We start from the raw sequence: 25,069 nt of genomic DNA on the forward strand, positions 1-25,069 counted from the left end.
CTGCCGAACCGTGCCTGTCAGTTTTGCAGTGGTCAAAGCAGACTCCCCCTATAACATGCTGATAGGTCGGCCCACGCTCAACGCCTTGAGAGCCGTATACTCCACCTATCACCTAAGCTTTAAGTTCCCAACACCTGAGGGGGTGGCCGAGGTGAGCAGCGATGTGGGCGCCGCCCGAGAATGCTACCTCGCTACCATTCAAGCAGCAGTCACACCCCGGCTCTCGTCGAGGTCAGAAGAAAAGAGGCCCGCGGTCCTCTCCATAGACTGCGTCGACCCTCAGAGGGCAGGAGAGCCCAACAGGCTTGAGCCCGGGGATGAGGTGGAACAAGTGGTCTTGGATGAGGCGAAACCTGACCAAGTGGTCCAAGTAGGGGCCGGACTCCCCTCACCCCTGAAAGAAGAAATGATCTCCCTGATCAAGGACCACCAAGACGTCTTCGCGTGGTCCGCAGATGAAGTGGTCGGAGTGCTACCCGAGCTCATGACTCACCAACTCAACGTTAACCCACAGGCCCGACCTGTGCGGCAAAAACCAAGGCACTTCGGCCCCGAACGTAGCAAGGCCATATTGGATGAGGTCGACAAGCTCTTGCCGGCCGAAATGATCCACGAGGTCCAATATCCCACTTGGCTGTCCAACCCAGTCATGGTCAAAAAGGACACCGGTGGATGGAGAATGTGTGTAGATTTCACCGACCTCAACAAGGCCTGCCCCAAAGATTGCTATCCTCTGCCGAGGATAGACGCCCTCGTCGACTCGGCGATGGGGTATGTAGTCCTCTGCTTCCTAGATGCCTACAAAGGGTATCATCAAATAGGAATGAGTGAGGAGGACCAAGAGAAAACGGCGTTCTACACCAACCGAGGTACTTATTGTTACACTACCATGCCCTTCGGGCTAAAGAACGCCGGGGCGACCTACCAAAGGCTGATCAACCGACTCTTCAAGAATCAGATAAGCCGCAATGTGGAGGCCTATGTGGATGACATCCTCGTCAAAAGTCTCGCCACTTCATCCTTTCTGTCAGACGTGAGGGAAGTCTTTGGTGTCTTGCGAGACTCGAGGATGAAGTGGCGAGACTTTTGACGAGGATATCATCCACATAGGCCTCCACATTGCGGCCGATCTGATTCTTGAAGAGTCGGTTGATCAGCCTTTGGTAGGTCGCCCCGGCGTTCTTTAGCCCGAAGGGCATGGTAGTGTAACAATAAGTACCTCGGTCGGTGTAGAACGCCGTTTTCTCTTGGTCCTCCTCATTCATTCCTATTTGATGATACCTTTTGAAGGCATCTAGGAAGCAGAGGACTACATACCCCATCGCCGAGTCGACGAGGGCGTCTATCCTCGGCAGAGGATAGCAATCTTTGGGGCAGACCTTGTTGAGTTCGGTGAAGTCTACACACATTCTCCATCCACCGGTGTCCTTTTTGACCATGACTGGGTTGGACAGCCAGGTGGGATATTGGACCTCGTGGATCATCTCTTTAGTGTCCTGCGAGAATCGAGGATGAAGCTGAATCCCAAGAAGTGCGTCTTCGGCGTCACCTCGAAAAAATTCTTGGGGTATCTGGTTTCCCACCGGGGAATCGAGGCCAACCCCGACAAGGTCAAGGCCATTCAGGACATGTCCCCACCTCGGAACATCCGAGAAGTCCAACGGCTGAATGGACGCCTGGCCGCGCTGAATCGCTTCCTGTCCCAATCAGCTGAGAAAGCTCTGCCCTTCTTTAAGGTGCTCAAGAAGGCTGATCAGTTTGCCTGGACGGAAGAGTGCCAGGCTGCTTTCGACAAGCTGAAGCAATACCTCCATCACCTACCCACTCTCGCTTCACCTCGGCCCGAGGAGAAGCTCTACCTCTACCTCTCCGCAGCCGACGAGGCTGTCAGCGCTGTTCTTATCCGGGATGAGGGCACCCAAGTGCCAGTTTACTATGTCAGCCGAGTTCTCCGTGGGCCGGAGACTCGATACACTCAAGTGAAAAAACTTGTGCTAGGACTAGTTCACGCCGCCCGGCGGTTGAAACCCTATTTCTTAGCTCATCCCATCTCCGTCAGGACCGACCAGCCTCTCCGACAGATACTGGTGCGGCCCGAGGCCTGCGGGCGCCTCACCAAGTGGGCCGTTGAGTTGGGGGAGTACGACCTGTCGTATGAGCCGCGCACCGCCATAAAAGCTCAAGCCTTAGACGACTTCTTGGCCGAGCTCACCTTCACGGAAGGTCGAGACTCCATTTCCGCCATTGCCGAAGTGTCCACCACACACCTGTGGATGTTGTATGTGGACGGATCCTCTAATGGGGATGGAAGTGGAGCAGGACTGCTCCTAGAGGGCCCCTAGGGAGAAGTGTGCTCATACGCCCTCCGCTTTGACTTCCCGGCCACCAACAATGAGGCCGAGTATGAGGCCTTGATTGCGGGGCTCCAATTAGCCCGCAGGCTTGGTGCACAGCGGATCCACGTCCGCAGCGACTCCCAACTCGTAGTCTGCCAAGTCCTTGGTGAGTATGAGGCCAAGGACGAAACAATGCAACGGTATCTATCCAAAGTCCACCAACTCATCGCGTACTTCGAGTCTTTCGAGATCCAAAAAATCCCCAGCTCCCAGAATAGGCGGGCTGACGCCTTATCCGGGCTGGCTTCCACCTCATTCTCTGACCTCAACAAGACCATCTTGGTGGAAGTGCTGAGCGAGTTGGGATACATGGAAGAGGTGGCCTGCCCCGTGCACTCGGAAGATACTTGGATGAACCCGTTCATCCTTTTTTTAAGGCAGGGGATCCTCCCCGAGGACCGAGTCGAGGCAAGGAAAATACAACGCAAATCTGCTCGGTACGCGCTCCGCGATGGAGAACCGTATAAACGCTCATACTTTGGCCCCTGGCTGAGGTGCGTTACACCCGAGGCAGGACGCTAGGTCCTCCATGAGATACACGAAGGCTTGTGCGGAGCTCACGTCGGCCACAGGATGTTAGCCAGGAAGACCTTACTTCTTGGATATTTCTGGCCTTCCATTCGACAAGATGCCCAAAATCTTGTTCTCAGTTGCCCATCCTGCCAAGCCCACGCCCCTGAGCTTCACCAACCCTCGAATTTCATGGTTCCAATCACCTCATCCTGGCCGTTTGAGCAATGGGCGACAGACATCATCGGTCCTTTCCCTAAAGCGGTCGGGGGCTATACCTTCCTGGTAACCGCTGTGGATTATTTCACTAAGTGGGTTGAAGCCGAGCCCCTACGGACCATCACATGGCTGGCCATTTAAAAATTCTTTTGGAAATGCATTATCTGCCGCTTCGGCATACCTCAGATCATCATCTCGGACAATGGAAGACAGTTTGCCGAGAACCCATTTAAGACTTGGTGTGAGAACCTCGGCATCAAACAACACTTCACTTCGGTAGGCCACCCTCAGGCCAATGGTCAGGCGAAAAATTTCAACCGAACTCTCTTGCATGGCCTCAAGACCCGACTGCACCGAGTTGGATCGTCTTGGGTTGAGGAACTCCCCAGTGTTCTGTGGTCATATCGGACAACGCCGAGGTCTTCCACGCAAGAGAAGCCCTTCTCCTTGACCTATGGAGCTGAGGCTGTCATCCCTGCTGAGATCCTTACACCCAATCCTCGGCTGACAGCCTATGTAGCCGAGGTGAACGAAGAAGAGAGACAGTTGGATCTCGACCTCGTCGACGAGAAAAGGGACATTGCCTCAGCTCGGATTGCTTCCTACAAGAACACCCTGGCCCACTACTACAATGCCCGCGTCAAGCATCGGCGATTCCTGCCAGGAGACTTGGTGCTTAGAAAAAACTCGGTCAGCCGAGCAGAACCACAAGGGAAATTAGGTCCGAAATGGGAGGGTCCTTACCGAGTTGTGGGATCTAGTCTAAGTGGGTATTGTAAACTGAGTTACCGAGATGGCTCTCTAGTGCCGAGGACTTGGCATGCCGAGAACCTCAGACTGTATTATGTTTGAAGTTTTTACTAAGTTATCACTTCAGCTACTTAGTTATTTTTCAATACTGAGATGCATACATCTGCTATTAAAAAATAAGGGGGACAAATAGGGGACGAATCAAGAAACTAAAGGAGCCGAAGTACGAAGAAATAGACCTTTCATTCAAATAAGAAGAGGCATTACAAAAAGAAGACAAAGACCGAGGTCAGGAGTACTGCTAAGCATCTCCCACCTCGGTTTTACATTTAAAACCCTATAAGCTAAGCCTCCGCCTCGGTTCCCTCTTGGCCAGTTGCCTCCGCGGCTTCTTCCCCGTCGGGGTGAGCCTCTTCTCCTACTCCTTGCTCTTCCTCGCCGACGTCGCCCCCAGCCTCTTCTCCTCCTTCCTCCTCAAAGGCCTCGTCGAGCTCAGCTAGCCATTTGTTGAACTCATCTTGGATTTCGGCCAAGTTCCTTCCAGCCTGAATGCCATCGGCCATCCGATCGCACAGTTCCTTGGAGTCTTCATTATAATTGGCACTATTCTTCAAAGACTCCAAAGCTTCGGAGGAGAGGTGAGTCGCGGCCTCATCAATAGCCGACGTGAAGCCAAGCATGAAGCTCGGCCTCGTCAGTTGGCCGAGATCCCCAAGGAAGGTCTCGGACCTCCGAAAATCCTCAACAGCCGAGATCCTTGCGCTCTCGAGAGCCTGCTCATGGGTCTTCTTCGCCTCCTCCGACCTCTTCTGCTCTTCCTCCAGAGCCGACCTCAGACTATTGATAGTGGCCTCGGACTCTTCCTCCTTAGTCTCGGCCTCTTGAAGCCGTCTCTGAAACTCGGACTTCTCGGACTCAGACACTACTTGCTTTTTCTTCAATTTGGCAATCTGATCTTGCAGTTTGCCGGTGTCTTGCTCCTCAAGCAACTCACAGTACCGATGTGCCATCTCGGCCACAAAGGCTGTGTTGGAGGCCGTGGTCACCATGACGCTTTGGAGCATCTCGGCCGGAGTCAGCTTCCTGGTGAAATCCAAGTCTCTCGGCAAGGTGGACTGCATCACCAGGTCTTGGGCAACCCGAGGGTGGCTGCATCGGTCGTTGACCTTGAGCGACCAGTCCGGACACCAATGCTCGCCGGGGTGAGATTTTTCTTTCCCAGAAAACACCGGGGGGCTTTGGTAACGGTTCCATAGTGAGGACGCCGTCACCGCGTTGACCGGAGATTTCAACTGTTTGCCTCGGCCATGTGGAGGTGGACGTGCCGTGGTCACCACTATTGGCACCCCTTCTGGCACCGAAGAGGCGGACCCTGTGGCCGCAGCCGCCGAGCTGCTCTGGGCTGCCGTGGTGGGGGTGGTCTTCTCCGCCGAGGTCTTAGAGGACTGCCCTTGCGATTTCTTCTTGGGCGGAGGCGCCGATGTCTCGCCCGATCTCTTCCTTGTCGACCTCTTTGCCACCTCGGCACCTGAGCTCGACGTGATGATATCGGACAGTTTGGTCACTGCACAAAGAACAAATATTATCATTTGCTATAGCCGAGGTAAAAGAAAAAGCCATGAAAGAAAAATTACAGGGTTTCTTAAGTTTAATGGAAAAGAAGGGAGTCTTGTTGGGAGGCAGTAAAGCTCGGCTAATTCCCCCATCGACCAGCACGGCCTCGGGGTTGTCCAAGCTGAAGATCCGAAGTCCGGACCCCATCAATTTCTGGAAGGACTCCTTTTCGAGATCCCCCGCGGAGGCGTCGGCCTTCGATTTGATGGGCTTCCACCAAAAGCCCCGTGGGAAGTCCACGGCCGAGACGAAGATGAAGTCACGCTTCCAATTTTTTATTGAACTGGGGGCGCCGACGACTAGTTTCGGGATGGTTTTGTTCGGATTGCAGACATAGAACCATCCCTTATCTGTCCCATGTGCCTTGAAGGTGTAACATCGGCGGAAGAGGTCCACGGTCGGGGTCACCTCTTGATGTCGGCACAGCATCTCGAAACCTACGAGAATGCGGACCGCGTTTGGGACGAGCTGAGTAATCCTCATGCCGAAGTGGCGAAGTGTGTCCCTGAAGAACCTCGACGTCGGCATCCTCAGCCCGGCTTCCAGCTGCTGGATGTAGACTGCCACAGTCCCCATGGGGGGCTTCTCGGCTGAGTCATCTGGTCCGGGCGAGGTGATGATGTACCCCGGCCTGAAAGGGTACTTTCTTATCACCTTGTGAGCCCTGTCTTCCCCCACTCGACTTCTGAACTTCGGCATCTTGCCGAAGTCAATTTTGTCCGCGTGTTTCGGAGCTACTGGCTCCAGTACTCCCTCATCATGGGGTATCTGAGGTCCGAACTCGTTATTGAAGACAACCTCGGAACCCGCTTCACTCATCTCGGATGACTCTGACACCGAGGCTGCCTCGACGATCTCCACCTCGGCTGAACCCTCCGCAGCACCGGACATCGATCCCCCAGAGCTGGACGAAGCCGTTTCCTCCGAAGTGTCCGGCACCTTCTCGGCCTGGTAGCTCGGTTTCACAGTTTCTTTGTGGGTTTTAGCCGTTTTGGCCATGAATGAATGATGAGATGAAGAGAAAGATACTTACTGTTGACTACGGAATCTGACGAAGTGGATGACTTCGGTTGATATCTCGGCTGGCTGGACTGACCTCGGCGACGCTCAAGAATTTTACAAGTCTGAGATTGAGTAAGAAAGTGATGGGCCATATGGTGAAAAGGACCCCCTATTTATAGGGAGTCGGGGGGAAACCGAAGAGGCGGCAAGAATGCGAAAAGGCAACCACGTTCGAATTCAAAAGGACGTGCCCCTCTCTCTCCTCATTAATGACTCGTCCTTTCAACTGACACTCCATCTGCACGAAACGTCCCACTACTTCACGACGCGACGGTTACCAGTGGCCACGTCCTGGCCACTGACTCGCCCACGTGTCCCGTCCCCGCATCTTCCGGAGCAGTTTCGGGACCCCGACTCTTCATGACTTCGGCACAAGGAAGCCTCGGTACCTCCCTAGCCCGGAGCTCCCGAGGCTTGGGGGGCTTATTGAGGGTGCTCACCTCGGCAGTACCTTGTTGCCGAGGTGACCTCGTTTCGTCTCTACACGAACACAGTCATTCCCCGATCCGGACCCTGAGCTCGGCTCGGTCCATGGTCTCCTACTTGGATGACCTCTGCACCTCTGGCTGTCACCTCGGCTAGACGCTGATGATGTCAACACCCCTGACAACACCCAGGACCAGTGCTTTATCTGAAAAGCACTGGGTGACCTTAATGACTACTGCGCAGGAACCCCGTCATCCAGCCCAGGCGGCTACAGTGTCAGAGTCAGGCCTCCTGGCAGGGAACAGAGCCGTAATGTCAGGACGTGGGTCCCACCAGCATGAACCCTCCGCCCTGACCTCCACTCCCACTCTATAAATACCCCTCCTGTACATTTCGCAAGTAAGCATACTATTCATTTGACAATACTACTGCTTTTCTCTCGTTCTCATACTAACTTGATCGTCGGAGTGATCCCAAGGGAGAAGCCCCGCCATTCACTTCGGACACGAGAATACACATCACTTCATCTCAGAGGAGCCTGATTTTGGTCGGTTCAACTACCCACCAAAAATCACCTCTTCACATACCCTATGTTGCCTTTTTTTTTTCCCATACAAAGTTATTAGTTGTCAAGAATTTTTTTTAACACAAAAATATTTGACACATTAATTGTATTTCAGCTGGCATCCTAGCATTATTCATATCTCCGATGGCTTCAATTCTAGTAGAAACCTAGAATTACGAAAACCGCATATTGCATATGTAAAAGGAGGCCAAAAAATGGAACAATTTTGGAGTCATAAGCCTGTATTAACTCTTCTGAATCGTTTACTGAGTTCAACTGTTATCCTGTCTTAAAATGCTTTACTGTTTTATTTCTTGTCAGATAGCAATGCATGCATGTATACGCCATATTAGATTATGATGTTTTTTGCACCCAATATGAGGTTATTATGTATAGAGTAAAATTGATGCTGCAACTTGTGAGGAATCATCCAATGAATTGTTAGGACAGCACAACAATGCAACTTGTCTCCTGACCATTTGGCCAACCATAGTGATTAAGATTCAGTGAGTTGTTAAAACAGTACGATGCTGCAAATCTAATACTAGGTTTACGGACTAGGACTTTATGGACCATTTTTTCACGCAAATTGGAAAATAACACCTAGTATTCATACAAAACAGAGCTCTATTTATTGTACCAAACAAAAAAAAAAGTAAAGGAATAACGAAACAAAACCCTAATTAAATTGCTTTGTACTAGACATGTGACTTTTAAATAGGGACCGATGGAAATTACCTAGCAGATTGTGGCATTTCAGCCTCCTCATTCGAGAGATCGATTTGTTATTATCAAAAGTTAATCGGTCCAAAACACAAGTTGATGCAATTAAGTAAGAATTAGTTAATCATCTATTGATGGTACAAAGTGAAATATTAACAATAGCCTGTCTGGCGTTTGCAACATGTAAGCTATTTTGCGAGTGACCTAGTAACAGCCATACATATGCAAATTGAAAGTGCATTTTTGAAGAAATTAATGTGGCGTTCTTTATGGGAACTAGCAATGAAAGTATCTGGAACTAGACATGTAGGCTTCTAGCAAAATCCAATTGCTTGATGCATTAATGCTGGAAAATGCTGAAGGATTAGGTAAACAAACCTGCTGTCGCATGCGCGGTGAAAACCAGTGAAGTAATAAAAGGATGTTGGTCCTTACAAGTAGGGGTGCAAACGAGTCGAGTCGAGCCGAACTTTGGCTTAATCGAGTCGAGCCTCCAGTTAATTTTGTGAAACTCGAACTCGAGCTCGAGCTCGACGAGCTCAAAATGTCAAGTTCAAGTTCGAGCTTAAAAAATAAAAAAAAAATAAAAAATTTATTTTTTTTAAAAAAAATTATTTATTTTTAAAAAGAATAAAATAATAATTTTTTAACAAATAATAAAATATTAGGGATATATGTGTAATTTTACTATTAAAATAAAAAATAAAAAATAAAAAAAAATATATAATTGAACTCGCGAGCCAACGAGTTTAATGTTTTTAAACTCGAGCTCGAGCTGGCGATCGGCTCGATTCGTGAACACTCCTACTTACAAGTTGATCGTGAGCGGCTCGATTCGTGAACACCCCTACTTACATGTTACAACAATACGTTGCTAGACTACATAAATGTCCAGGACCATCTAGGACCGTTTGCTTGAAAGTTGCAAATGCCCAAAAGACTATTACTATACATAGAACCAAGAACTCTTTCCAAAATGTTAAAAATGGACCATTAGAACATAAATTGAAATAGTACGTGAATATTTATGAGGAACCCATAAAATTGGCACATTGCTAAGACATGCTTTATTTTCATCAAAAAGCCATTGCCCAAACTTTAAGACTTGATGAATGGCCTCTCCTATTCTTTTTCTCCGAGAATTAATAGGTTCTAATCCTGATTCAACTTTTTGATCACTAGGGCCTTATTCCTTGTTTGGTTTCAATGGCAAAATTGATGAGCAATTCGGTAACAAATTACACCATTTTGAAAATTTTTCTTTCCAGCCAAAAAAAAAAATCTCGAAATGGTAAAAAAAAAAAAATATAGGATAACGTGAAGGATTGTTTAAAAATAATAATAATAATAATAACGTGGGGGATTAAGTTACTCTCAAACTATTGGTCCTTTTAGTGAGACATTCCATTTTTATTTGAAAGAATAAGAGTGATCATCACGAGAATTACTTACTTTTCATGTATCTAGTCAACAGATTGTGTGAAGAAATGTTCTATCCCTAAGACGCTTTTCTTTTCTTTCTTATTTCAGGAAGTCACTATTATATCTCCTTTTTAAAAGAAAAAAGCAACCCAAAAGAACAGGCATGACTAATACAATTTGGAGTTTGATTACTCTTATTTAAAGTTGACTGGTCCACCTCCAAAGATCACAGTTTCAAGATTTTTTTTTTGGTGAAATGGACTGTCGAGAAAACGGTGTAATTTTGGATACATCCTGTAAATGACTGAATGGTGGAAGATTGTAGTAGGAGTAGCATTTTACAATGATAAAAACAAAATTTATGCAACCATGATTTGACAACTGAAAATGCAAAATCTTATCTGTATTTGGAGCCTCAATTATCTTTGTTAGGAACTTAATGTGACCGATAGAACAAGAAGCTTAAACATAAAGTTGGTTTGTATTTCCTTAATAAGGTATTTTGCCCTATGACTGATTGATCTTTGAAGCTAGTTTGCTTTAGAATACTGGACTTCTCTTTTTTTTTTTTTTTTTTTTTTTTTTTGTGATTAGGGGGGCTTTCAATTTGTTTGGCGTGGATGCCCCGTTGATGTTAATGCTATGGCACGAATTAGATATGTTCCTATTAATATATGCGAGAATATATATATTCATTTGATTAAAAATGTTATTTTGCAACATTATATCATTGAAGGCCAAGAAAAACACATTTTTGAAACGATATATGATAACTTGCTGTATCAATAAACAATCATCTTTTGGTTGACTGAACCAACGAAAAGAAACTCAAAGACAAGCCTATTTCTAGATTATTCATATATGTTTCACGTATATCTTTTGCATATGTTTTATAAATTAAATAAAAAAATAAGGAAATTTAACGTGCCAAACACTTCCACTATTGTTTGTTCATGTTTATTTAAGTTTTAACCAAAGGACTAGAATCTACAATAATTAATAGAAGAGCTGAATCATGTTGTATTTTTAGTTGAAGAATAAAGAAAAGTTCACCTGACAAACAAAGATGTATAGCACGAAGGCCTTGTAGCATCCAAATTGCTGGGCACTTTGGTATTGAAAATTTTGGTCAATTTAGGAGCTGGGCACCGTTTTAGGATTGAACATTCTTGCCATATTTTTCAGTAGATGAGATCCCAACGTTGGAAGCAAATGGAATCATTCTTTTATGTACAATACTGATACAAGAGAATATTCCTTACTAAAATTATTTAGCCATGCAAATTTGCTACTTTATTTCATTCATTAGCCTAAACACCTTTACGTCGGGTCCTGTTTGTTTGGTGGGCTACCAAGATGAGCTACTGTTACACACCTTATAGTAGTCTATGTGCTAAATTGTGAGTTAATTGATGAACATTATAAGATCAAAATCTGTTTTACTAAATAATTATCACATAGAGAAAGAGACGTTATCTATTTAAAATAATAACTGTGAAGCATCCATTCCATATTGCAAATAAGGCTTCAAGTCATAAACATTTTATTTGTCGAACCAACTGTACTTAAGTCAATAATCTTTTTTTTTTCTAGTGTAAATAGGAGGTGTCGAGTTCAGAATCTCTCATTTACACTCCTTTCCTCTCATATTCGAAGATCTTAATAAATGATGAAGTTGTCAAAATAAATTTGGACTTTGTTCATGAGAGTCCTCATTATTATTACTTTTACTCCATTATTTTAAGCTGCACCGGTTAGATAAGTCCACAATAAAGAACACCTAACATATTTAAAATCGTACAAGTTACAACTTCGTTTGGAAAAACTTTAGGAAAAAATGACAACTCCTGTCAGCGAATATTTAAATGTAGAATGCAGAAATGATTAACAAGTTTGATGTACCATAAATGCTTTCTATGCTTTATGTTGCGTCCAAAATTGAAAAAAAAAAAAAAACAATCATTGTAACACCAAGCGGAATCCAATTTGTGATGCCCTTTTGTTTCTTTTACATTATTTCATGTTGTTCTTTGATAACATAAAATTAACCTATTAACCCAATGTGCCAAAGTTCAATTAGTATAGCAATCAAAAAGTCATTGAGAGATTGGAAGAGTTCCATATTTAAGAGACCGACAACTAATTAGCACTAACCACTTACTGCCAAGTCTGAAAAGCAGCAATTTTTTAGCCACAGCACAAGATATAAATTAGGAAACTTGTTTGGTGAGTTCAAACACGTGTAGAGATTCATTACCATAATCCACATAAGAAAAGAAAAAAAAAGAAATACATAAAGAAGAAATGTAATGGAGATTGATAGGAACTCTGAGGTGGTGGTCATGAATTCCTGATAAAGGGCTTCGGAGAATTTCTTTTCATACTGTTGGGTTGTTGTTCTGTACAGTGGTGCATGAAAGGGTGACACAAAATAACAAGTACTGGTCTTAGTGGGCATTGTATGATCGATCATGATTCATCATTACCATCATCATGAATAATCAAGGTTAAGCGAAGATATAGTTATAGCATTAACTTTTAAAATTGAGTGTGCATGACGTTGCAAAATTGCTTCCTTTCATTTTATTGTGTTCCTCCTCTAAGAGTCTCAGACCATTCACAATTAGAGTCTTTTATTTAAGGGCATGCAGAAAATCATAGGGGACCCTTCTGTTTCAAGGGCCATAATTATGTCTGTCTCAAGGAATCATGTCATGAATATTAGCTTTCATGTTTTGCATTAAAAATTTGATTAGTTGATACATTGATGACGTGAACGATCCAGAATGGACTGATGATTAACAAATTTTCAAATTAGTGAAAGATAGAATAAATCATAAGGCTTTGGATCAAGCAGCTGAAAGGGGGAAAAAATTCAAAGAAACAAATAAATTCAGAAGAAGAGGAAATCGATGGATGGAATTGAAGATAAAAAGTAAATTTGTCACAGAATAGGAGAAAAAATGTGTTTGGTAATCAGAATCTAAGGCAAAAAAAGGAATAATGTACAATCTATTTTGTATATGCACAGCAATTTTTTAGTAAAAGAGCTATAAACTTGGAGATGGAGTACAAACGACAATGCGGCCTTTGAGACCAGAAATCATTTGGTAGCTCTTATTGAAAGAAACAAGAGAAAATTGCCCCTCGCATAGCAACAAGGGTCAGGGGACAAGATCCGATTAAGACCTCTCCCGGACGAGACAGGGAAAAAAAATCAAAATCAAATAGTAGTAAATTAAAAAGCCATACATGCATATTTTGTCATTAGCCATGTACACTGCTTTCCACGAAAGAATTAGTACATTGGAAATGGTAATTATTATTTCTAGTGTATGAAGGCAAAAGGCATTTCTAAGTCATCTTTCCATCAAAATGCATGGCAAAACGCATAGCTTTTTGTGACAAAAATTATAATTTTTTCTTCCACTAACTCGTAAATCTCTTTACACTAATTAACTAGAGATTTAGTGTCGTGTCTCTTTCTTCAACCAAATTTCGCATGTAGTTTTGGGGTTGTTCTATTCATTAAGTAAGTTTGGGCACAAAATGCACTACTTGATGTTGTGTAATCCATTTAGCTTCTTTCAAGAAAGTCAGCAAAGGGATTGGACAGTCGGAGAAACACATTTCATTCACATAACAGTGGCTGTAGTGCGTTAGCTATCGCTGCACAATTGCATCTTATTGTACTGAAGATGGAAAATTTTTGTACGCCTTGTTCCTGTAAAGCAAAGTTTTTCCTTGCTAAATTTGAATTCACCTTTATGTCAGATCCACATCATAGAACATTATCCGTGAGCAAATGATTAAAAAAACAAGGGAATGAAGGAAAGAAAATCTGGATTTGCAAGCTATATTTCTCATATCCAAGCCGCCTACAACTGTTATCCCGTGAACCAAATTCTAGTTCATTTGTTTATGAGCCTTTCTCCTCTTAAACTTGGTGTTGTTAACCAAATCATGTGACTTTTAAGGGGAAACAAGTTGTTGTGGTACTCTAGTTATATATTGACTTATTTAGGCCTTTATACTTACGAGCTAATGGCTGATTTCATTGAAGGTTAATGAACTTATTACTTTGTACATAAAAAAAAGGTTTGATATTCTTACGGGCTAGTAGAAGATTATCGTGCTAATGGTGTCTTAATTTCACGTTTCCTTTGTAATTTTTTTTTATTTCTGTCATCACAAGGAAAAGTCAAATAAAAATATGAATGTGCTCCATTACTTTAAATTGGCTATTTTTTTAAAAAAAAAATTGTTTAAGTCAAAGTCTCAAAAAGATGTAGACTCCATTTGGAATTGCAATGCATCTGCAAAAAGAGCGCTTTTAAGTACTGAAAGTATCTTTAGAGTGTTTGGTAACTAATTTTCTGTAATTTAAATAGCCTAATTTTTAGTAATTCAAAAGCATTTTTATTAAAAATACTTATGTCAAAAATGGTTCTTTATAAGTCATCGCATTCGCAAACGACACCGTAGTATGATAGAAGTAGTTTAGGCACTCTCACAGGGATGTAAAGTTTAAGCCCCCTCGTTTTTGACACGATTCATGTACTGAAATTTTAAACGGAAAAGAAACAATGAAACGCCTGAGTTGTAGAAGGTAGACATGGTTTTCCAATTCCACAATTTGACGTAATATGACTAATTAAATATATTTCTACCCAGTGTCAGCAACACCAATCTTCATCAAAATGAATTTGGTTTGATCTTCCAGTCTCATGCTTATCAAAATGACTTTTTGGGGAATTTTGTATGAATATTGCGAGTATAATATTTTCAGATGAAGCAGGTCTATCTCCACTTCTTCCTTAATTAAATGCTCATAATTCATTTTTTTCTCACACTTCTAAGAGGTTGATGATTTCATTACGCATATTATCCAATTAAAGCCATGAGTCAAGCCAAATACCAGACTTAACGACATGAACCACCTAAAAGTAGCGTATTTGTGATAGGATAAGGTGTTTAGAAGTAAGAAGCACTAAGCAACAACTATCCCATGAAGTATTTCTTCTCCATTTACTTCTTACTCTTGAATTATGCTTCTGCTTGCTTTAAAGGCATTAGTTTCCTTTTTTTTTTTTTTTTTAATACTTTTTCTTTGCTATTCCATGAATTGGGGCTTATATTTTGTTCTAGGAATATGCTATTCATCTCATGCAGGTAGCAAATGTGATTAGACTGGAGGGAAAAATGCACTTTTCATCCTCATTGTTTAGGGTATTGGACAATTTCGCCCCTAAAGTTTCAGTCAAAACTCATTTTATCCACATAATTTTATAATTTTGATCGATTTCGTCCCTAAAATTTTATGCAAACACATTTCATTGTAATAGTTTCATAAATTTGACTAATTAAGGACAATTGATGGATTGTCAAGCGATTTGAATGGAATATCATCACTTGACCATAGCATGCCGATTAGTAAAATACAACAAAACATTGGATCAACAAAAACTCAAAAATAATTTTTTAATTCACTTTATTATTTAAAAAACAATTTTTAGCCAGTATTACTCTCTTCTTAATCACAAATTGTACAAAAGTTTGAGAGGAAACAACATCATGGGGAAGAAACAACCCTATTATAGCCAATTGGAGAAAATTTTCAAATAATTCCATTGCAACCAATTGGAGAAAAATATTAACGTGAAAGAAAGAATTGTTTAGATTGTCATTTATTAGCAAAATTTTGTTTTGTTGCATCATATACGTGTTTTTCAAATTGTTTACCTATCATCCAATCTATTTTTTATCTCACATATATCATATCACAAATTTAAAAAACAAAATCTCTTATCCGAACACACTCAATATTATTTATGTAATTTAATAAATGACCGAATTAGGTATTAACATTACAATTATTAACAGGACATACTAGTCATGTGATGATATTCTTCAAATTGGTTAACAATCATTCGATTGTCCTCAATTGATCAAATTTATGAAAATATGATGATGAAATGTGTTTCATGAAACTTTAGGAATGAAATTTATCAAAATTATAAAATTATGAGGATGAAATGTGTTTTGACTGAAATTTTAGGAATGAAATTGTTCAACACCTCATACATTGGGGATGAAAAGTGCATTTTTTCCTTGGACTAGAAGAGGGCGTGCACCAGTAAAAGTCATGGTACGCTAAGAATTCATCATTGATATGACAACATCTCCACCAAATGAAAGGAAAGGAAATCAGGAAATTAAAGAAAAGATGACGAAAGCAAATAGTAGTGGTCCTAGGCATGTTGATAAAGTATTAAATTGACATTATTAGAAGAATTAGGTTATGACCCTACCATTATTTTTATGCATTGCCTGTTTCTACCATTAATATGCTACTGCCAATCAAGAAAAGTTTTAGATCTTTCTCACAGGGTGGGAGCATCCTTTGCTATAATAATGCAATTATATTACCAAGTCTTTTGAGATTGTCCACTGTTTAGCAATGTGAAAAGCTAGTCATATGGCAATAATGACTTTAATTTATACATGTAACAAGAAACCATATTGGTTGACTACTTGATTTGTTCATCTAAGGAGAAAAATGAATAGAAAAGAATGAAAACTAGCCAATATGTTTATCAATCTGCTTACCAACTTCATATCACAACCATCTAGGTTAATCATATATATATATATATATAATAAAGTCGTATCCTCATTCTTATCCCTTCATATTTTCTCTTTCCTACGTGCCTTAACGAGACGGCAAGTAGTTTCTTACGTGGCTTGCTCCTTTTTTGTTTAGATATATATCAATTCTTATTTCCTATAAGAATTCTTAATATTATATGATTCTTATTTCCTACTCAAAAAAGGAACTGAAAAGTAATGCGATATAAATAAAAGAGACATAAATATCTCTATTAAATATATCTCCAAATTCATGCCAATAATTTGTGTACTGTATAGGGAACCAAAGTAAATAAGAATTGTTATCACTACAAGAATGGAAATAATATTCTTAATAAATTTTATTATTAAGTGCGTTATCAAGACATAATGCATAACACGAAATTTATGGAAAAGAAAAAGTTAATTGAATCCAATTAACTATATGTATTTGCCCCGTACGGTCAAATATAAATTCCTATATGAGCACCGGATTGTAAATTCCTATAAATCCGTTCGTTGTTAATCAAAACATGCAGGTTATACTCATTGCTAGGTTATAGGATTCACAATACTTCTCTGCTCAGATGTGGGGAGTATTTAGGGTGTGGACCCACGCCACAGGAGTCCATGCACTTAAAGGACTCGATATCGTTGAGGTGGTCTTTCAAAGTAGGTAAAATCTGTCTTGATAACACACTTTTATTTCCTATAAGAATTCTTACTATTATAGGATTCTTATTTCCTACTCAAAGTTATGTACCTTAAACAACTTAAATCAAGATAAACATACTTTTAATGTTCTTATCAACATCTCTTTATATTCTTATCAATTCTTATTTCTTATGCCTACACTACATATAGCCTCTAATATATTGATTTCAAGCATCAAATTCATGGTTAGGTATTTTCAGTACATGCGGTTGGCACATTAAAGTATCGATTTTGGGTTTCCACTCCTCTTGATTATCAGATACATCTTCTTTCAATACATATTTTTTTTTAAAAGGCATGTTGATCTTCAATTATAAAAGTTTAGTAACATATCTTGAATTTTGTTTTTTTTTGTTTTTATTTTCTGTTTGTTTTTTTATGAACACATAGGATTAGTAATATATCTTGAATTAGTAATAAATTTCTCTTATATTTCACATATTATATCTCACATAATATTTTTGCCTTTAATTTTGATAAATCATTATTAGATTGGCGGAACTGACAACCAATACCAACTTGAAGCATCTTCTTCCCAGATCCCAATTAGTATAATAGATGATTTTAATAAATAACATTTCAATACTCTTCATCTGAATCATTCATCAGAGGGTTCAACAAAAATCACAGAGGAAGGGAATCCTCATAAAAAGATATGCATGAGAAGGTAGATTTAATATACTATTTTACTTTCTTAAATTATAATCTTTATGTATTGTTATACACAGCCTTAAATGCGATAAATCATTTATTTTTTTATTCTTAGTTATTCTGCTTTGCTATCATGCATTGATAATGGAAAATCAATAAATGCTGATTTGCATGGACAAATCGAGGAGAATGTTCAAACAAAAGAAAAACAAAAATAAGTTTCTGAAGAGTAGAATATTATTTGATATTATTTACTGTACTTTTTATTTATTTTCAAGTTTTTGAATGTTATGGTATTGTCGAATGTTATTTTTTCATTTTTGAATTATTATTTACTGAATTAGATGTTCAAATTTATATTATAAGAATATTTTATATTACAATGTGCATATAGTAATATACTTAAGAAAGGTTATAATAAAATATACATTAAGTTTGTATTTCATATCGACATTTTTATAAAATTGACTAAATAGTTTATTATTTTTTGAAAATTCCCGTTCAACGAACGGGTAAAAAACTTGTTAACAATATAAACCTAAGAGCATGATTATTGGTCCAACAGCTCTGAAGTCCACAACAAGTGGGAATGTGGGATTGATCTGATCCAAGAAGAAATTGCATAACTCTCAGATTACGACTCCTCCGTCCGAAATGTCTCCTATTGTACTTCTATTTTCAAGAAATTTGAATGTGTTACAAGAATTCATACGTCACCTGGATGGTCCAGTCTTATGCTTCGTGGACTAACTAACGTACGATTAATTAACAAACAATTTTTTGCTATTAATCAGTTTAATTAGTCCAAAGTTGGATTAATCAACTTGGTTTTGACTGGGTTGGGATACAGTTCGAGCTATTCAAGTTATAATTGAATTTAACTCTTTAAGGACTGAGGCTGTGAGACCATTAAAGTCAGTCTCAAGCTTCTTGAATTTTATTGATTACACAAAATACAATGTGCATATCCTAAACTAACGAAGAAACTGAGTGCTTTTTTTTTTTTTTTTTTTGAAAGATTGAACTTGTGCTTGATAAGGCAAAAGTTTATAAAAGTTCATTCAAGTCAAATCCAGTTCTTCTCTATTAACTATTTAGTAAAGGATGAACTTGAATTGACACGTTTAATCCAAAAACTTCAATTACTAGAACCTTTTGCAACTTTGAGTTTGATAAATCAGATATTCAATTTGACTCTGATTTACAAAATCAGTACACTTGTTATGTCAAAGGGGAAAAAAATTTGCAAAATCAGTACACATGTTTTCTCTATACCAATTAGGGTTTAAGTTCTTTATGAACAGCACATAGAAGAATATAAATCCAAGAAATGCACAGTAATAGCCATATCTCTTCAGCCGGTAATGGCATCTGGAAAAGCTTATAGTTTCAAACATCTTTACAAAGAAAGTAAGAACTTCCCCATTCAGTAGGAAAAGAAAACCACAAGCTTGAAGTTATGATATCATGTTGAAAAGTAGTTCTATGAAGATAGGGCACAAAATTATTGCCACCTCATAAACACTGTATCTTTTAGAGATTGGGAAGAGTAAGAGATTCCCCATGATTGTTGAAGAAAATGCTAAAACAGTACTATTTCATGAACAAGTTTGAAATGTTACCATCAAAACTATTGATTATACCAAACCAGATGGAACCTTTCACTTCTGGAGGCCATATTGACAGAAAAGATAGTCCAATATGGAATGGAAAAGGCCCAAAAAATGCCACATTTACTGTCTGCGTGCTACTACTTGGACAAGTTGTTTGATTGATCGTAGAAATCCTTACATCATAAAGACTCAATAATGTCTATCAGAATCCAAGAACCAGAAATTTTGTCACCCCTGCAATAATGTCTTTACCTATAACTCTATCATTTGCCTTTTTATCATCCTCAACGTGTGGATAACTTGCTTTAGATCGCAGATTCGAAGAACTTCTTGTCAACCCTGAATCTGAACAGGTTTAAATTACGTCACAACGCAACTCTACTCAGTTGTACTTGAATCTTTCCCAGCCTGAAGCAGGTGCTAGGCTCATAAGGTACTAATCCTAATTTGACTACCGAAAATGGGGGAACAATGTGTTACGTATGGGTCCTAGTCCCCAACATAGCAAGTAATGAGGGAATAGCTGTGTCTGATGCTGGTGAAATCATAAACAATGGAGAATTTATATTCCTATATATGCTGGAACCCATTTGATTCATTAGAATTCGCATATATGTTTAATTTTGCGCATAAATTTTGTGGACTTAGAAGCTCGATGCAACACCTAAAAAATTGTGCAAAAAGTTTGTGTAAGAATTTATTTTATACACACAGATATATATATATGTATATATGTATACATACACACACATATATATACACACATTTACATATACACATATACATGTGTGTGAGTGTGTGTATAGGTTGAAATAAGAGGATATGGAATTAAACTTTTAACGCATACCGATCGGCTAGTTCGCTACAGTGCATGTTTCATTAGTTTATAAACTATTATACAAGGGATAAGTCTTTTCGTTTGCTTGCATCCACTATAAACAAGAAATATGCAAGAAAGGGAAGGGACAAAAAAAAAAAAAAACCAAGAGTAGAAGATCAAATCGACCTCATTTTTGAGTGGGGAACACTGAAATGCATTAGTACGTTATAAGGCTAATAAGAAAAAGTTAAGGCCACTGGTACAAACGAGTGGAGGCTTTATCAAATACTGATAGGGACTCTACCACAAGACCAAACAAGTAAAAGAAGAATTACAAATAGTGTTAACCAATTGAGCAGGACATGTTGAAGTCTTTTATTGGTGGGTCTATCAAAACACTTGCTTAGTCCTCAACACCTAACCTAACAATACAAATTTATTATCTCTACTAGGAGCAGCATAGCAGACTCCATTCGTCCTCAATGTATGGACTTGGTTTAGGATGTTGCAATTGGGTCCACGGCTTGGAATTTGACCAATTATTGTTAGTATTTGTGGGAATTATTGAAGTCACAAAGTAGACACTATATAATATGAAATTTTCATTAACACCATGATTAGGTGTGGTGTGTAAAGTAGAGAATCACCATTAGAAGTACTACAGTGTTTGCACTAAATCAGTGACATCATGAAAAGTATCATTTTGATCCCAAGAGGAAATAATATGTGATTGTTATAGGCTAAATGGAGTTTCATTTTTCAACAGACACGATAACTAAAGTTATAGACTCAAATGTTACAGATGTTTGGCTATAAAGAATCTCCCATTCATGTTAAAGAAAATGGAAAGTATGGTGGCTTATAAAACTCGGTTTCATAATTTGCAACTTCTAGTTGTTGGATGACAGCATTGTGAAACAATTGCAAGTTCTAGTTGTTACAATCGATGATGTCATTTGGAGAAACGACATTGAATTTTAATAAATCAACTCTAGAAAGCCTTTATCCTTTTTTTCCTTTCTTTTTTTTTTTTTTGTGAAAGGAGGCCTTATTTTATCAGATGGTTGACGATTTTTCGGTATTGTCTTATATCACTAGGAGCGTTAAAAAATCTGACATATCAAAAGTTTAACAACAAAAGATTGGACATAGCATTAGTTATTACAAAAACGTAAGTTGAGTATTTCTCAAAAGGGGAGGGTTGAGATTTTGGATTCAAAACCTTTTATTTATTAAGTAAAAAAGGAGAAAAAATTGTATTTTATGAAAAATATTTGTTAAAATTTTTATTCTTGAATAAATAAATTTAATTTTATAAGAAAATGAAAAGGAGTAATTTACTTTGACACGTCACGAATTATCATTGCAGGCAAGCAAAACGATCTTGTATAGCGCCACGATGTTCAAATGTTATCGGTAGGAATGTAATCGAGTTGAATTAAGTTCGAGTATCACTATACTCAAACTCGTCTCGATATGCAGAAAAGATACTTGAGTTTGAGCGAGTAATATTACTGGAGCTTGAACTCGAACTCGATGCATTGCTAACAGAACTCAGAGCTCTCAAACTCGACTTGCATGGTGCTTGAATCAATGCAAGCCTTATCAAGCTTGAGTCAGGAAGATTTGGAGATTCATTTTTTTGATAATTTTTGAGCGAAAAGGCATTATCGCCCTTCAAAAAATTTCATATGACCGAAAACATTTTGTAAATTTAACCACTCTTGTAGACGCTCAGGTAATTTCATAATAGCGTCAGGTAATTTCATAATAATGATGTATTAAAGAATAAACATTAAATAACTCGATAAGGTTTGATTAGCTTTCGAAACTTACTATTAGATATTCGAATTTGATTTGCTTGGCCTATTGTGCTACTCGAATTCAATTAATCCGAGTTCGAATCGAGTTTTTGATTGATTTTTGCTCACGAGTAGCTTGATTTAGCTCGGTTGCGAGCAACTGTTAGATTATAGCCCTAGTCATGGGCCTTGGGATCAAAATCAATGAAACCGTTAAAGGAATCCATCCAGTGTGTAAAGCAGACCGTTATCTGGGCGGTGTTTGAGACCATTTGCTATTGTCAGGCTATAGGGCACCACATTTTGAGGGCCTAAAAAATATCAGGTTTGGGTCCAAATTCATCTAGCCCATTGGACGAGGATTGGAAACCAAATTGATGGTCTTAGAAAGAGTTAGGTGGTGTTTTCTTATTGGACGAGAAGAGCAAAAGTTCTTCTTTTCCAGCAAAATTGAACTTCTTATCGGATATTGTTGAAAGCCATTGCTTGGAAACAGACTTAAATCTCAATAAAGACTCCACTGGTAGTCTTGAGAGTATCTCAAGAATGAGTTCTGGCGGAAAATTCTCTGACAAATTTGGCTCTGGCTCCAAAATTAAATGTCCATGCCATGGAACTTTCTTTGAATGTAAGACAAGTTAAGAATTTGATTAGTTAATAGAAGCAATTCTGAGGGTTAATTCTGTTCCTTTTGAAATTCTTAATCTAATCAAATTATAATATCTGTTGCCAAAAGAAATAGACAGATTCTTTTTGGAAACATAAGAAATTACGAGACATTGGATTGAGATATTCAAGACCAGTTATGGTCATCATATTAGGAAAATTCCCAACTGCAAAGAAGAGGTGCCGTTTGGAAGCTTCTTGAACTGATTTGCCAAACTACCTACACCTAATTTACTTCAGCTAAAGGGAGTGTGGAGAAAAAAGCTAGTAAGTGGATATATGATGCATTTGTCAAAATTTTGACACCTTACCACGAAATTGGACCAAATTACAAGAAACAATACAATTTTATGTCGCACTTGAATGAATTTTAAAGGGGAAAAACTAGGGATATTAGTTATTGAACCACGCAATTGAAGAGAATAATTCGTGTGTTGAGAAAATGAAAATCACAAATTCCACAAATGAAAACATCACGTATAAAGGTAAGATTACAAACATTCAAGGAAAACGAAAAAGAGCAAAGAATAAAGACATATGCAGTCTTCCCTAAAAGAATACGTAGGTCTCAAATAGCGTTATGAATTTATAAAAAATGAAGAAACAAATTAAAGGTGATCTAAATAACTAAAGTAAATAAAATCATCCAATCTGTCGTTGTTTCTCTTCCTTCTCGGTGGCCTTTCTTGATTCCCATCTGCCACACTTTCAACGTAAGGAAAACCAAACAATTGACTACTTTCGGGATACTTTTGCTGCCTGACATCAAGCAGATTTCTACTTTTCAGATCGTATGCCAGTACTTTTTGGTGATTTTCCACCATTACAACTTCCCCCTTATTCGTCAAAAACACAGGTACCAAGGAATATCTTGGAGCATTCAAGTGCGAGTTTACAATTGTAAACAAAATTGTCCAAGATTCTTTCACCCCATATTCCCTCATGGTTAAAAGCTCCCTGCCATATTTATCCGGACGAACCATGCAAAGACATCCCTCTATAACGCCCAATCCATGTACAAGATTTTGTTCGTAATGCTTAGGGTCTGGTTTTGGCAACAATTTGAATTCGTCCCTTTTTGTATCAAAGCAAAGAATCAACTGCTGTGGAGCATTTGGATGTTGGTTTCCACCATTTTTTCCTTCTTTTTCTTGGGCTAAAATATGCAAATTTCCCCTCACCAATGGAGCAACCCAATCCGTCCGGAGAACCTCGTAAGGGCAAATTACTTTTGTCCAAGTTATGCTTTTTAGATGAGAAACAAAGGCATATATTGTTCGTTCAGATTTCCTAGGTTGAGAGATTATTATTACTACTTTGTAATCATCAACAGAATCATCGTAACAAAATCCAGATGCCAGCACCCTGCGATAACCATGTCCCAAGGAAAGAAGATGGTGAACGGCTCTGGAATATCTAGTGGAAGGGTTCCATAAAAATATGTTTTTCCCATAGCCAAAAAGCAGCAGACCATCACAAGAGCCAAGAAATTCGTACCCAGAGAAAGGGTTATCAAACTCTTCAACATGGAGATCGCTGTTTAGTGACCAGGAAGTACTGACTTTGGTTCCCGTGAGATCCTTGTTCAACCTTCTGAAGAAAAACAAGGGTTTTTCACGGCATCTTCCGTCGTTACGAAGACTGAAAATCTTGTGGGATATGAGAGATTTCCATTGATTGCAGATTATTTTGAATTTCATGAGAGTTTTCACGGGTAGCCTTGAAAGTATCTCGACGATGATGTCTTCTGGAATGTGTTCCGGTCTTGCAACTCGGCTTCTCTTCCCTTTTCTCATCTTTGGCACAATCACAGATGTGCTTCAATGCCAATGGAGTTCCAAAATTGTTTTCTGGAATCAAAGGATCTAGAGTCTGGAAGACGACACTCTCGTTGACGGGGATGAATCAATAGCACCACAGATTTTGATTTGAGATTCATAGGCGCATACAAAAGTTTGAATGTATGAAATAAGGAAAGAACATTACCAAGTCGTTGAGTTGTATTAGAATACAATCAAAGTTGAGAACAATTGGTAACTTTCGGCCCAAAAAAACAATTAGTAACTTCCATGGTTGTAATTATACAATCAAGGTTAAGAAGAGTAACTTTTAATAATAAATATGTACAGTAACTTTCACTGTCGCAGATTTCCTAACTTTAGCATCCATGGGCAGCATCGCGGCTAGACTCTACTATTTTAATATTTTTTTAAATATATTTGTATTTTTTTTATAAAAAAAATATACCTACATATTTAGTTTTATTTTATTCTTTTCTTTTGTTTCGGAGAAAACTCCTAATTTCTTGAGATTGCTATTCGAGTAATGCAGCGGGTCAACTAAAAGAGTGTTGGTACTTGAGGCTGGACAGAATCAATTACGTGAAATGACTAGATGGATGAAGTATTTATAACTTTGAAACTGGATTCTAGCATGGACTCGATTGCCACCTCCGATATTCGGACCTAAGGCACGGATGGTTATCAAAG

The 25,069-nt window shown here is 39.3% G+C and overlaps 1 protein-coding gene across 1 annotated transcript; it reads right to left on the minus strand.

The window, feature by feature from the left end:
• Window positions 1-23,188: 23,188 nt before the first annotated feature.
• Window positions 23,189-24,376, minus strand: LOC113765834 (F-box/kelch-repeat protein At3g23880-like). Its single transcript, XM_027310081.1, has one exon. The coding sequence runs from the start codon at window positions 24,374-24,376 to the stop codon at window positions 23,189-23,191; it is 1,188 nt and encodes a 395-aa protein (XP_027165882.1).
• Between the last annotated feature and the right edge of the window lie 693 nt (window positions 24,377-25,069).

This window comes from Coffea eugenioides, chromosome 3 (genome assembly GCF_003713205.1).
Source record: "Coffea eugenioides isolate CCC68of chromosome 3, Ceug_1.0, whole genome shotgun sequence".
NCBI classification, from domain to species: domain Eukaryota; kingdom Viridiplantae; phylum Streptophyta; class Magnoliopsida; order Gentianales; family Rubiaceae; genus Coffea; species Coffea eugenioides.

Excerpts from the sequence above, each read along its gene's own strand:
- LOC113765834 (XM_027310081.1), bottom strand. The coding sequence starts at position 24,376 with ATGAGAAAAGGGAAGAGAAGCCGAGTTGCAAGACCGGAACACATTCCA.